Below are 15184 nucleotides of genomic sequence, written 5' to 3' on the forward strand. Positions count from 1 at the left end.
AGCATTCAGACGTCTGGTTCCTATCACCACCATTGTGAACAATTCTGACTCTCAGTTTCTCTAGAACGAAGGGTTTCACATCAAACCACTCTGAACGACTTTGTTTAAGTCTTATGTAGAATTTTGGGTGGAATTCCCCTGTAAATATCACAAAATCAACTGTATTGAGAAAAAGAGTCATCTTGTAGTCGTTTATCTGCTACAGAATGAATGTCCACATATCCCTCAGATTTAGGGTCATTCTGTTTGTGTGGCAAGTTTGCAAAAAAGAATGCACAAGATGTTACATCATAGCTCCCTCTGATCCACTGGAGTAAAGATGTTGTCAATTAGTCGTAAATCAAGCCGCAACCCAGGGTCAAAGTTCAGCGCACTCGTAAGCCAAAGTTCACGCCAGCCAATAACTCTCCTAGACTCAGATCAGAGCGAGGCCATAAAATGCGGAAAGCAAAACTGAACATGTGCTGAAAAAAAGTGCCACAGCAACTTGTTTACCGCTGATAACATTTTAGAAGTTTGTGTTGCTTTAAAAAAAAAATTATTGACTTTCATTAAATTAAGTCACACAGTCAGTATGATGTTTTATGTGTTCTGGGTGACATTAATATCATTAGCATACTGTTTACATTCATGTTGAATTTCTTAGTTTGCATTTAGTAGATTTGGGATAAACTTTATTTCCAAGTGGTGAAGATAGATTCTGTATTAATTTACATACAACATCATGAACATGAATACACAGTCCAGCCAGAGATGAACAACATCAAGGAGAGTAGAACACATTCAGGTAAGTTACTGCTCTTGTTTATTTTTTTCCAGTGTGAACTCATCTGGAGGACTAGAACATTCTGCGACATCTTCAGTCAAAATAGATGATTTTAGAACAACCTGGCTTTGCTTGCTCAATAAAAGTCCTTAGGCGAAGAGCCATTTGTGGATGTTCTACCAAACATGGTAGCTCATAAATCACGGAGAAATAGCTGGAAAATAGTTGTGAATTCATTGTTTTGAAAAAATAAGTACAAAACATCTTGTGATAATTATGAAAATGTTGAGACTGAGAAATTTAAAGCATCAAATTTGAAATTTCTTGAAAAAAACCTCATGGTGAACCTTGAAGTACGTTTAAGACAAGGGAAAACTGAAAAACTGAAGCTCTCATTTTTTTTTTACCAAAATCGACAATCCGAACATGTTTACATTGAAATTAAAACATAAAATACAACCATAGAATACAAATACTTTAATCTGAATAAAATAAGAAAACACCTCTAAGAAACACACCACATTTAAGAAATAAATAACTCGTAAAAGAGAAGAAGGATCGTCATCGAATGTCGCGCGTGTTACTCGCACGGTGTCCAGGCTGAGCTAATTAATTACCTTTTCTAGAAATCTTCCCGCTACAGTGAATGAAGGACGACCCTTCAAGAGATTATTCTAACAGGTCCTTCTAGTGCTCCCTAGACTCTACTTAAAGTCAGAAGAAGTCTAAATGGATCCTTCTGGAATAGCCGTATATCTACACCCAAGTTGCTTGTCATGAACGCTAAGACAAGGCTGAGCAGACTGTGCCACTCGGGCCATCAGTTACTTTGACAGCACGTCTGCGGCTAAAACGCTAACTAAGAAAAAGCACTCTCTTTCGTCATTGAGTAATGTTTTCATAACTGTACAAATTAAAAAAAAAATCCCTTCCTTCAGTATATATAACCGACAACCACAGAACTGTATTTTTCATCGTAAAAAAAATAATAAAAACAGATTCATTAGCATTAGCACATTAGCATACCAATGCTATAAGTTAGGTAGTTGTGTTAAACAAAAAAATATTGCAGCAGACCTCTTTTGCAGTTGTGTATTGTAACAAAAAAAATTAATTTGCATCAGAAACGAAATCCTGAGCGCTATTTGTTCTAATTGTCAACGGATATTACTAGTCAATGTTGCATTTTTGGGGGTTTTTTTGGTTGCTTTTTTTTTGTTTTTTTTTTTTTACTACAATTGAACCCTAATTTGCCCAAGTCAAAGTAGTACCATTTACTTCGTGATGCATTTGACGCACCAAAATTTTGATTTGACACCAATCTACAGCAACTTGTAAGAACTCATGCACAAAAAAAACAAAAACAAGCTATTCCTTTCATTTACCCTGTATTAAACCAACACAATTCAATAAGAGCTTTCTTAGTGGAAGGGTGTGCAGACTAGTGATCGACAGCCTCACTGCAAACGAAGATATGCTTGTAAAAGGAGACTTAAAACAAGGAGCAGGTCCTACTCTAACAGACATTACCTTTATTTTGACAAATATAAGCATTCATTTAACAACCGCGTCATAAATACATTTATTTTCAATGGGGAGGGAGGTTTTTTCCAGTTTTCGATCAAACATTTCGGATTTTTTTTCTCCTGTTCATCTCATCTCAGTCCAATCAACCTTCTCTTTCCAGGTGGGAAATCCATTAGCGGTAATATGTACACATGAAAGATGGTATTTTGATCCATGTACTCCTCATAGTGCAGCATGTGCTCTGTATGTCAGGGCCCAAGGCGGGACTCAATCTCTCGAGATTCCTCCTCTGCCGGCACTCATAGTCTCCATCGGAAACATCCAGAAAGTATTCCGTGGATGAATGGGAAAAACGAACTGGAGTAGTAGCATTCGCACAAACTCTCCACGGCTGAAGAAATTACATGAGCATGGACCGAAAAACGGAGGACGGCTCCGGAAAGAGGCAGCTGTTTGAAGGACAACGCCAGGGAACATCCGTTCAGCCGGAGGCGGGTTCTGTCCCATGAAAGCGAGCGTCAGGCCAAGGCCATGGGGCACCAAGTGTCCCCTCGTACGGAAGCTGCCACGTCGGCAGTGGACGTTAGTCCCACGTTTGTGTACAGCCCCTCCTGGCCGGGGTACTTCACTATGGAGCCTGTGGTACCTGGGACCTCTACCTGACCCACCATAGTGGAGGAGTTCACCTGGAACAAAACATGGAATATTAACAGTGATTATTACCTCTGAATATGATGATATGACTAAACAGACATGTATATAATTTGCATTTTTCTACAGATTCTACAAATAATGTTGGGCTTTCTTGAGGAGAGGTTTGGAAATGGTTATACGAATATATTAACATACATAAAATTACTACTTACTGTATTTCTATTATTTGTTTTCATTCTAATATTTGTGTTTTCCATAGCAAATCAACATGTACCACCAAGATAAATGCCATTTTGATATAATTTTCTGTGTTGTTGCACAGTACAGAATATAAACTCACATAAGGAAATATATTTTCATATTTTGTTTGTATACATGTTAGTTTGCATATGTTATATATGCTTGACATATATATATATATATATATATATAATATATATATATATAATATAAATTGACATTAAAATATAAAACAACACTTCCATATATTTCATCTACATATGTGCATAAATTGGCCTTTATTGAAATAAAAAAATGACACAGTCAAATATATTGTAAATCATTACATATATTGCACATATATTTTATATGTACATATATTCCTGTTCCATAACAGTAAAAAATAACAGTGTTGAGCTACTTTCCAAAATAAAAGTTTTACATCATTTGAACAATAAATCAAGCATGTTTTCTGAGATGACTGTCTCACATGACCCAATCAGAGGTGTGTAGAATTACCTTCATCATGCTCAAGTAAAAGTCATGACTCAAATAAAAGCAAATTCAAAGTCCTCAGTGCTGAATTACAGTGTTCATTCATGTCCATCAGGACTTAGTTCATCATCTTTTAGGGTTTGGCTGTGTAGTAGTAAAGGCTAAAACTGGAAACAGTCTAGAACAGAAAGAACTTAAACCCAAAAAAGGAATAAAGAACTAAATGTGAAGAACTGAAATGGAACCGAGGAAAAATGTGGATTCCTTAACTTACAAATATACTAGTAGTGAAAGTGATACTAAAATATCTGTCAACTGAAAATGCAGCACAATTCCTAATAGTAAAAAATAGGTAACTAACTTGAAGAGGAATTCCTCCAGTTTTCCAAAATTTCAGCATGATTAAATGGTTAACATATAAGCATTCATTCAGAGTGGTTTGAAGTGAAAAGCCATTGTAAAGAAATCAGTTTCTCTGAAATGGAGCCTTTATCGTCGAACCACTCCGACTGAATTTTGCAGGAATTTTGAAAAAATCTGTGAAATCCCCCTGCTTGGTGAGCTACTGGTACAAGAAAGACTAAACATATTTTGTCCAACAGACCCATTTTAACATATGCTCTTAGCAAAAATGGTTCCATATAGTGCCAATTAAAGGTTCTACTACATATAACCATTTTTTAAAGAACCCTTGAAGAACCCTTGCTTCATGGTGTATAGAATTTCATTTCTTTATATGTTGTATGAACTTACCGAGGTCACAGACACCTGTGCGGATGGAGGACTGTTCTTTGAGCTCTCCTCCGAGGTGGAGGATGAGGAGGATGAGGATGATGATGATGTTGGAGTCATGGGCACAGAGCTACTTCCTGTGGACCAACAAACAAACAAATAAATAAATATATAAATAAATAAGAGTGCTTAACTGACTAGCCTATAAACATTCAAGCTAAGACAAAAACTTGATCTAATTTTAAAAAAAGTAATTATCCTTAAAGGGGAAAATTTCTGCATAACAAAATGGTTCAGATGTAAACAAAGTCATTCAGAGTGGTTTGGTGTGAAATGCTCTGCTATAGAGAAACTCGCAGAATCAGAATTGTAAACAGTGGTGGTGATGGGAACCAGACGTCTGAAAAGTTTAATGCCTCTAAAAGCTCCCTCACAGAAAGTCATTACATGAAATGGTTATGAAAATATTGCATGATGTCTGAGATCCTGTTTTACGATAGTTTTGAGACGTTTTTGGCCTAAAATGTATTTTTTTAAAGTATTCATGGTGAAGAGGTACTTGCGCGGAGAGGCACTTGTTGTGAAGCAAAAGAAAATGAAAACCCATTTTTCTTTTTTTGGATTTACTACTATTTTATCATCAACAACATCACATATAAAACTTGTGTAGGTTCACTGGTGGTTTTGGATGGTAAATAAAATGTCTATATTTGTGCTGTAGACACTGCGACCCCTGGTTCCTATCACCACCACTGTCTATAAATTTCTTCATAATTAACCATTTTACATGAAACCACTCTGATTGGCTTTGCTTACATTGAATTGTGGATAAATGTTGAAAACCTGCAGAATTTTGATTTAATTGAACTTCTAATAGTAAGTTAACAGAGAAAAAATCGGTCTTACATTCTGTTCACTTGTTATTAACTGACATGTTCAAGGCAGGCAACTTTTAAAGCTAAAACATCATTTTTTCTATTTTTTTTAGTGTGGCATAAATAGCAATAAACAGAATTGATTAATTACTTATTTAAACTGCTATTTCTCAAAACAAACCTGATGATCCCTTTGTTTTGTTCAAGGTTTTGGGTTTCCTCTTCCTTGTCTGAATCCCTTCTTTCTTCATAGCCAAAGGTCTGGGCACCTGGTGGAACACCACAGGAGTAAATTAAACTCATCTCTCGCTCACTGTAACAGCCCCTCAGAGCCCCCCAGCATACACTCTTAAAAATAGCAGTTCTATATAGTGGCAGAAAAGGGTCATTTGGCTTTAACAACACTTTTTAGTGCTATACAGAACTAATTTTAGCCATATAAAGCAATTTCATCATAGAGAAGAACCATTTAACCATTCAGTAACACTTTACTGAAGGCCAGCATTTTTAAGGCCATATAACACCTACATAAACCCACCAGGACGACTGACATAAACAGACATAGACGTTTATAAAGGCTTATTACAACAACACCTGCTAAGGGTTAAAAGACACCAAAACTGACAAAAACAACCTTTAAAGCTGATGCTTATTGGAATAAGCCCTTCATAAACGTTTATGCAGGTTCAAGTCAGCTGAAAATCGTGTATACAGAGCCGTGTGCAAAAGTTTGGGCACCCCTGCTCAAATGACATGTTTTGTTGACAATGAAAAAAGTCCACAGGCTCAACAGAGAAATGCACATTTTAATACACGTGTACTGTTTAGTCTGTGGAGGGGGGTGGGGGTTATAAAATGTGGCCTGTGCAAAAGTTATGGCACCTTTTCCCTTTCCTCCAATAGGTTCAACTCGGTAAATAACAGAAATTGCGCAATAATTGCATACATATTATTGCAGTTCTCCGCAGAAGATGTATTGACTTATTTTCACTTAAATCAACAGAGTATGTCTTTTGACCAGACTTTTGCACGCGACTGTGGCCTTCAGTGCCATTCCTAGCAAACATCCAGATGAGCTGTCATGGTTCTGCATATAGGCCTAGCTATTGCCTTTAAAGAACCGCTGTAGCTCAGGTGTGACGTTTCTGAGCTGAACAGGTGAGTGAGCACGCGCCTTACCCCGTGCAGTTTGGTGTAGAGCCCGCACGCGTTGCACACCGGCTCGCCCTCCGCGTTCCTGCGCCACAGCGTCGTCGTGCTCGTCTGACAGTTCGCGCACGAGAGGCCCAAACGGCGGGAAGAGGCCTGCACAAAAATAAATAAATAAATAAGTTAGTTTACACCCCACTCATTTTTACAATATAGTTTGTTTTTTTGTGTGTGTGTTTTATTTGCTTTTTTAAACAATGCGTCCCTTTGGTTAATTTAGTATTTTGGTTAAATTAACGTGCTGACGTAATACGTAATCAGCGTGAGCCCGTCATACGAGCGCACGTGAAGGCGCTGAGCACTGCTACGCTTTAAAAGAGGTTCAGGCTTTAACTTGAATGTTCTAAATATGAGTTTACTGAATAAATGCGTGGTTGTTTTCGCGGTGAACTCAGTAAACAGGCGGTGTTGGAACTGTAGAGCTGAGCTAACATTAAGTGGCACCAGTGCGAACCCAGACGCTGGTTGACCTGACCTGCTGAGCGGACTGGACAGAAGAAGAGAAGCCCGAGCAGAGCACGAGCACGATGTCCATTCAACAGCGTAAACTAATGAGCGCACATTCAAACCTGTGACCTTTAAACTGAGGGTTTTACAGAACAGGACTCTCAGTGTGGCCAGTATTAATGAGCACAGGTCAAACATTAGAGAGAGGGGTGAGGATAAAACATTAAGCCCTTTATTATTAAAGCAGTTCGTCCTCATATAAAGTCTATTATGATCTCAGTGCAAAAAATATTGAGACTTTTTGCGGTTGCGTCACTATTTTGTGTACTGCAATTCACATCCATCATAATATCTGGGTTTGTGTTGATGTGACTTAATATTAAACGTGTATGAAGTAAAATGGTCTAAAATCTTAATATATATATATATATATATATCTATATATATATATATATATATATATATATGTATATATACATATTATGGCTAAAATATACATGTATTACGTATCTTAGGACTTCTATTTTGTTTTCTATTTATTTATATATAATTATGTTCATGACAAATTATATTGTCAACAATTGACAAACATTCGTCACTCGATAACTGGAGTGAAATTACACTCGTTAACATTTTACCATGAATTTCTGAGTTTCTTTGCTTCACTATGTCCCCCTTTATCTTCAATGACCGTGTGCACTACAGCTGGACTCTATAAGTTTGTGTCAAAGCCTTTTACGTGTATGTCAAATTCACCTGTCAGTCGTCTGAACACGAGCTTTAATGGAAGCGGTCAGACTGCATCAAAATCTACATACTGCACAACACTACACTGTATTGAAGGTTTGAACACTCCTGGTCAATAACATGTTGATTTCCTCTGAGAAAATAAGGTGGAAAATCCTCTACAGAGAACAGACTTAAATATGACACCTTTCTGCAAATTTTAGTGCGCAATTTCTGTTCACTTGCTGAGTTTAAAAAGCATAAAATTTGAAATGTGTCATAACTTTTTTTTCTTATTTTCCCCAATAAGTTAAATTCAGCAAATAAACAGTAGCTGTGCATTTAAATGTGCAGTAAAATGTGTAACTTATTTTCATTTAGAAAATGAACTAAACTGTGTCATTTTATCGGAAACATGTGATTTGCACTCTTGCATAGGACTGTGCGCAAAAGCCTAGACGTGGTCAATGTCGCAAATCTGCGCACATTTGTATAGTGACCTAGAAATGTTGAGTGTTTCTTGTTTATTTTCGTTCAAAGGTTTTGAATCAATGTTTTCAATTACATTCAGCTATTTGTTTAAAATTATTACTGTATGAAGCCACTGATCTACAACCTTGTTTCAACTAAGTAGCAGGAAATACTGAGTAAAGGTTAGCAGTGTCCAGGATGATGACCAGAGCTGTAGACGGTTGTGTGATAACTGAGAAAGCTGGAGAATATTTAGAATGAAGTTTAATATTCAGAATGTCTCAAGTTTAAAGGCAGAATCTGCAGGAATTATTAGGAATTGCGAGAGATTATTTTGCATTTAATCATTTAAAGAATAAATGAAATATTGAGTAAAACATATGAAACCTGCCTAGGTTACAATATTTTAGTCTATTTTAGTATATATATACGCCTTACAAATTATATTACGCACATGCATATTAGGACACAATAAATAGTCCATGTAATTATAGGTTATATAAGCCTATTAGTCTCGTGTTGGTCCGTGCCATCGCCTGACCAATAAAACTGTCCTTTATTGAGGGGAGTCAAGTGTGAAGAGAAGCTGCGTGCGTTATGCGCAGTGTTTTGGGTGGTGGGGGGGGCGGGGGTGTCTGAGCTCACCATGCGCTTCTGCGGTTTGATTAATGGCCGGCTCAGCCCGTTCATCTTGCTGTAGAGGCCGCAGGCGTTGCAGAGAAAGTGTCCGGTTCCGTCGCGCCTCCACAGCGGCGTGGACACGGAGCCGCAGTTCACGCACTCGCGTGCCTCCAGCACATCCTCCAACAGATCTGCAACACACGAACACATCAGTACACGAACACTGACATCTGACAGACTCGTTATTATTAAAACCGAGCTGCTGTTTAAATTAATATTGGTAATGATAAACAGCCCGAGCGTCGCGTCTCTCGTTGAAAATATAGCGTGCGCTCATAAATGGGTGCTGTATTTTTTATTTTTATTTGTATTTTTTGCTTTAAAATGTCTGCTTATAAAATAAAATCTAAGTTTAAATTAGTTTTCACACTGCAGCACCTGACTAACGCCTGATTTAAAATTTCTGAACTTTTTTCAAAATTAATTTTTGCTCAGAAAACGAGCGTTAATTAAATTTCATACTTTTTCTGCAAGAAAAATTGGACCTTAAATGTAAATTCTTTCGCTGGGAGATCAATCAGCCTGTTGGCTGTGAAGCTTACCTAATTGGCTCAAATGAAATCGGACGTGATTAATAGCGCAAGCGTGAATACGGGGCTTCACTTACGGCGCTGTTTAGCGTATAAACGTCAGTAATCTGGCTGCGCTGAAAATGCATTGAAACTCCGGTATTAATGTAACTCATAATAAGTGACAGACGCTGGATCTGAGATACACAGAGGGGGATCCACAAAGGGGGAAAGTGATGGGAACAATCTGTTTTTACACTGCTGTAGCTACTGAATTTATTTCAGGACTGAGCTTGGGGTTAGGTGAAGAGCAGAAGGCATGAAAAGGCAGTTGCACTGACACCACCCAACTCCTTATTTTCCCCTACTAAAATGCACATTCTGGAAAGTTCTATGCTTACTGAAATTCCTACTTAAATCAATAGAAAATTCTCTAAGAATATTGTAAAATTAATCTACCTACATTTTATATTTTACAGACAAAATCAACAGGCCGAACTGGCCTAAAAGTGTACCTCCAGGTCCTGGTCGGATTGAGAGCGGTGCTCCTCTGGTCTGCAAAGAATGAAGCATGGAGTTATCAAACGGTGCAGCCGGCCAGGCCGGGGACAGCTGCGGCAGCTGTGGCCCCACATAAGGAGGGTATGGACTGGCGTAGGATCCACTAATGGGCCGGGACAGGTACTGGTCCCTGCTGTTGGCGTTCAGCGGGTTTGAGTAACTGGAGTCCCTTGATGTGCTGTTGTTCATGGGTGGGCTCGGGGAGTAGTGAAAGCGGCTGGAGGTGTGGGGGCTACCTGCGCTGTACGACGGGCTTTCAGGAGTAGACTGCGACCATACCGGGTGACTGCTGACCCCATGGCTGGGCTGCGTTGACACGCTAGGCTGCAGATAAGGCAGGCTTGGTATCATGGGCCCTACCCGAGAAGTGGGCACATACACAGGAGAGTTGGGGCTGGAGTGCATATAACTGGCCGACGGTGACTCATATGCAGCCTGAGTCTGGGCAATGGCCAGGGTCTGGTACATGTCGCTGGGGTCCACAATGAGCCCACTCTTAGGCGCTCCTCCTGAAATGATAAGCTTGTTGCTCTGGTCCAAATCCGTGAAGAGCGCAGTGTCCTCCGAAGTGGGCAAGGCGTTGACCGGATGTCCGAAGTGGCTGTAGGAGTGCAGCGGCCTGCCCTCAGGGCGCCTGGATGCACCAAGGGACGGTGCCGGCACGCATGACCTCAGCTCACCGGATGCGTGCCGGTCTCTCCTGTCCCCAGGTATGTAGCTCTGCTCGGCAGGAGACCCTGGGCTACTGGACACTTCACGCTTGACCATGGACCAGCTGCTGTCACCCAGGTCCATCCAGGATCCCTTTGATATCTCACAGTGTGCAGAAAATGGAGGCGAGGTAAGTCACCCTGCGAATGAATTTCAAAATTTGAAGAATTAAAAAATTTGAAGAATTTGAAAATTTCTTTGTGCTGTTGTTCTTTTGCAAACAGATCACAACAGCATGTTAGCATTTCCAAGAACCTGACATTCCTAAGAAGAAGAGCTTGACAAAAAAATTCCCCAGCAGTTGTCATTCCCAAGACTGACAAAAAAAACAACTTTTATTTACTTATTATTGTCAAATTTGAAAATTTGTGAAAACTGAAAAATGAAAAAGTTTCACTTTACATTCTTTAAAATGACTCAAAATCTCATTATTTTGCAAGAGATTGGAATTATGGCCACACCAGAACCTAATTAAAAAAAAAAACTTTATCACATAAAATCTAAAACTTTTTTTTTTTCAATTCAAGACCACAAAAAAGTCAGACGAAGGAATGATAGCTAAGCAAAACGGCACCACATTCCACAGAAGGATCTACAGTGAAGAACTAAAGAACCTGAATCCTCCCTCTGCCTGTAGCCTCATCATAATTACCCCCCCAAAAAACTCCTCGCGGCGTAACAAATAGGAAACAAAACGCAATATGTCTTTCCAACAAGGAGATAACCGCTAGATAAGACCCTCAGTAAGATAAGAGCAGAGCGTTACCCAACCGAGCTCAGGCTGGAGACTCCGGCAACCGAAACAAACTTATGACGAAAGTATTTTTGGAAGAAATAAACTTAAAAACCGAATATTTCAGAAGAAAAAACTCCCCCCGCTGCAGACTGACCTTACTGGTTGCTTGCCATGAGCCGCTGTTCGCAGTGTCCGGCGGTCATGTCGTGACGAGACTCGAAGAAAAATTTGGACTGGAAGCTTTTAGTTGGACTCTCATCTGGACGTTTAAGTGAGGGCGGGGCCTGGGGAGACGGCCGCTCCGATTGGGCGCGGCCTCATGAAACCGGCGCTCTGACCCGGCCTCTATTTGATCAAGCACTTCTAAGCGGGAGGCGTTGTTATTATTTCTCCCACCCGCATTCCGACGTGCCACGCCTACTGCGCTGGGATTGGCTGTCCGCCGTTTAACCACCGGAGGGCGGGGCTTAACTGCATATGCTGAGAGTTCTAGAACGTGTTCAGTGTTCTGGCAGGGTGAGTTATGAACTCCTAGCCAATCCCAGCGTGGAAGGCGGGACACTCAGCCAATGGGCGAATACGGGTGGGGAAAACACAGAAGCGCGACAGAAGCGTCGACACTGGCTTCAGTTTTAAACGGTGCAAACTTTATACTCGCTTTTCTTTTGGAAGCCTCGCGTTCTGTATTTAATATTTGGAGATATTGTACAAATAATGAATGTTAAAGGATATTTTACATGACAGATATATGAAAGCAAAACCGCTTCGTCCACTAATATATTTGAATGGCAACGTAAACTCAGCCTACACTTGAAAAAAGATGGTTCTTCGAGGGTTCTTTAGTAAAGGGGATTGTTCTATTTAGTACGACGATTTCTATATAGAACCATTTCATGCTTAAATGGTTCTTTGCACGGTGAATCTTCAGATTCAAGGAGAATGTGTTGTATATGATTCCATATAGAACCATAAAGGGTTCTTCTGTCGTTACAAGCTTGACATTATCACAATAGAAGAACCCCTTTTGGTGCTACACAGAACCATTTTCAAAAAAGTTCTATATAGAACCATAAACAACACATTCTCCATCAATCTGAAGAACGATTTCACCTTGTAAAGAACCATTTAAGCATGAAATTGTTCTGTATAGAACTCCTGGTTCTAAATAGAACCACTGTCTTTAATCAAGAACCATTGAAGAACCACTTTTTTGAGTGTGTATCAGTTTACGATTCAAAATGAGAAACGTGGGTTCTAGAACTCGTGGTTTTAAATAGAACCATTGTGTTTACCAAAGAACCCTTGAAGAACCATCTTTTTTTAAAACGTGGATCAGTTTACTATTTAAAATGAGGAACATGGGTTCTATATAGAACTCTAAGTTCTAAATAGAACCTCTGTCTTTACTAAAGAACCCTTAAAGACCCATTTTTGAGTGTGTTTGAGTCATTTTACTCTTTAAAATGAGAAACGGGGGTTCTGTATAGAACTCGTGGTTCTGAATATATCTCCTTACTAAAGAACCCTTGAAGAACCCATTTTTGAGTCTGTATTATCTCACCATTTAAGATGACTATTGTCATATTATTGTTCTATATAGAACTCGTGAACACTCTCTTTACTAAAAACCTTGAAGAACCACTTTTTTAAAGCATCTATCAGTTTAGTTTTTTTAAAATGAGAAACGTGGGTTCTAAATAGAACCACTGTCTTTACTGAAGAACCTTAAAAGAACCGTATTTTCTGAGTATCAGTGTACTATTTAACATGAGAAATGTGGGTTCTATATAGAACCTACAGTGAGAAACGTTCATACTGCGTGTTTTACCTCCTGTACATTTAAATAATTGAAAAAAAATAAAACTACAAAAATATAAACAATACAAGTTCGATGTTGAGCTTTATTCAGAGCCCTGATGTCTGATGTCTCTGCCTGTCTGATGTCCGTAATAACAACTGAATTAACAGTGTGATCTGGCAGAGAGTCACTCCAGCCTCAGCCCGGGCGTTAAAGGTTAAGGCAGCCTGAGGAGCGCTGGTCAGAGGCGGTGATTCAGTGATGGAATCACTCGGGCTTGTTTTCGTTTCCACGCTCAGTGTTGTGCAAATGAGCAGCGCTGATAATGAGCTTATCTGCGCCGATGGGGCAGCAGTTAGCGGAGTGAGGCACTGAGCACAAACTCTCAGCGGGCCGCGGCTCTGACTCGGCTTTGAACAGGCGATAATTCATTCAGTTGGAATATACATTGTTTTGTGGATTGATCAGAAAGCGTGCAGGGTGTGATTGGATTAATGATTCTCCACTCAGTCACCTCGAGCCTGTGATCTTTAGACATTTACTCCAGCGCGAGCGTCCCCTGAGTAACACGGCGTCCGAGAGCCGCTGTTTTCTCATCATATGTAAAAATAAAAACACCGCCCTCCAGATCTCGCCTGTGTCTCAGTGATGCTGCCAGTGCAGTCAGGCGTCCTCTACACTCCGTAGGCCTGAGTGGACGGAGCTCTGCGGCTCCAGCGCGGTCAGTGAAACCCGCCTGTGTGTAATCTGTGGGTCTTAAAGCGTCTCTCTGACTCTCCAGTGTGAATCCATCATCCGGCGTCAGTCTGCTGTCACGCCGAGCGGCCGTTATCTTCACACGAAGCAGAGCCTCTCCGAGCAGAGCTGCAGGAACAGAGAACAGATGAGCTGAGGAGCTGATCAGAGCTCAGTTCAGCAGAGAATCCGCCTGAACATCAGAGGAAAGCAGGCCTACTCACAGCAACGCACTGGAAGAGCTTTATTAGACTAATATATATAAAACACACACAGACACACACACACACACACACACACACACACACACACACACACACACATACACACACATATCATTAGAAACTGAATTGTAAAGGTTAAAAACACTATAAAGCCACATTTAGCTTAGCTTATTTCTAATGTGGCCAATCAATGTAATAATAATATAATAATAATATAATGATAATTGTTATAATAATCATCATTATTATTACCATTATTACTATTATTGTTATTATTATTATTGAAATGAATTATTATTCTTTAGTATAATACTAATAGAATAACTAAATAATAATTAAAATAACTAATAACTACTTTTTTGTATAATAAATAATGATTCAGTAAGAATCAGTATTTTATTAGCTTTCTATTGTTTATGATCATGTTTTTTTTATTATTAACATAAATTATTTATTATAATTATGAATATTCAAGAGAATAACAATAGAATCATAATTATTTGAATATTGTTATTCCGTATGTAATAATAATAATAATAATAATAATAATAATAATAACAACTAATGAAATTCATTCTTAAAAAGAATAAATATAAATTAATATACTAATGAAAAATACTAAACATTACTCATCATTTTCAATAGAATGACAGTAGAATAATGATTATTTCTTTGATGATAACAGTAAGTAGTTCGTAGTGTTGTTATTGGTGTCTTGGATTCTTGAAGCGTAATTCATTAATAAAGTAGACAAACTTTTCAAAAAACACTTTATATGAAGAAAAAAATAATAAATCACCTCTATTATCTTTACATTCATATCAGTAATATTAATAAGCGACACAGTGAACTCACGGAATAAAATAAACTCACTGATAAAATAAGAAAATAAAATGAAATGAATTATAGTCGCAGATAAACTCGCTATCAAACGAAATCACGAGTCGCGGTGACGTCACAGGCGCTCTCAGCACGCCCGGCCTTCATTAATGAGTGATTTAAGGGCGAAAGCAGAAGAATTAAATTAAAATCAAACAGCTGCGCGCGCCTGCGTTGCTCCCCAGCAGAGTGCTGGACTTCAGCCTCATCAGAGCTCGAGCTCTTCGAA

The 15184-nt window shown here is 39.0% G+C and overlaps 1 protein-coding gene across 1 annotated transcript; it reads right to left on the minus strand.

Annotated features, from left to right (window-relative positions):
* Nucleotides 1-657: 657 nt before the first annotated feature.
* Nucleotides 658-11603, minus strand: gata6 (GATA binding protein 6). The gene is made up of 7 exons (XM_036555844.1): nucleotides 11474-11603; nucleotides 9827-10723; nucleotides 8767-8933; nucleotides 6448-6573; nucleotides 5450-5537; nucleotides 4415-4530; nucleotides 658-2979 (listed from the first exon to the last, which is right to left on the minus strand). The coding sequence occupies exons 2-7, from the start codon at nucleotides 10665-10667 to the stop codon at nucleotides 2812-2814; spliced, it is 1506 nt and encodes a 501-aa protein (XP_036411737.1). The 5' UTR covers nucleotides 10668-10723; nucleotides 11474-11603; the 3' UTR covers nucleotides 658-2811.
* Nucleotides 11604-15184: the final 3581 nt, after the last annotated feature.

This window comes from Colossoma macropomum, unplaced genomic scaffold, assembly GCF_904425465.1.
Source record: "Colossoma macropomum unplaced genomic scaffold, Colossoma_macropomum, whole genome shotgun sequence".
Classification (NCBI taxonomy): domain Eukaryota; kingdom Metazoa; phylum Chordata; class Actinopteri; order Characiformes; family Serrasalmidae; genus Colossoma; species Colossoma macropomum.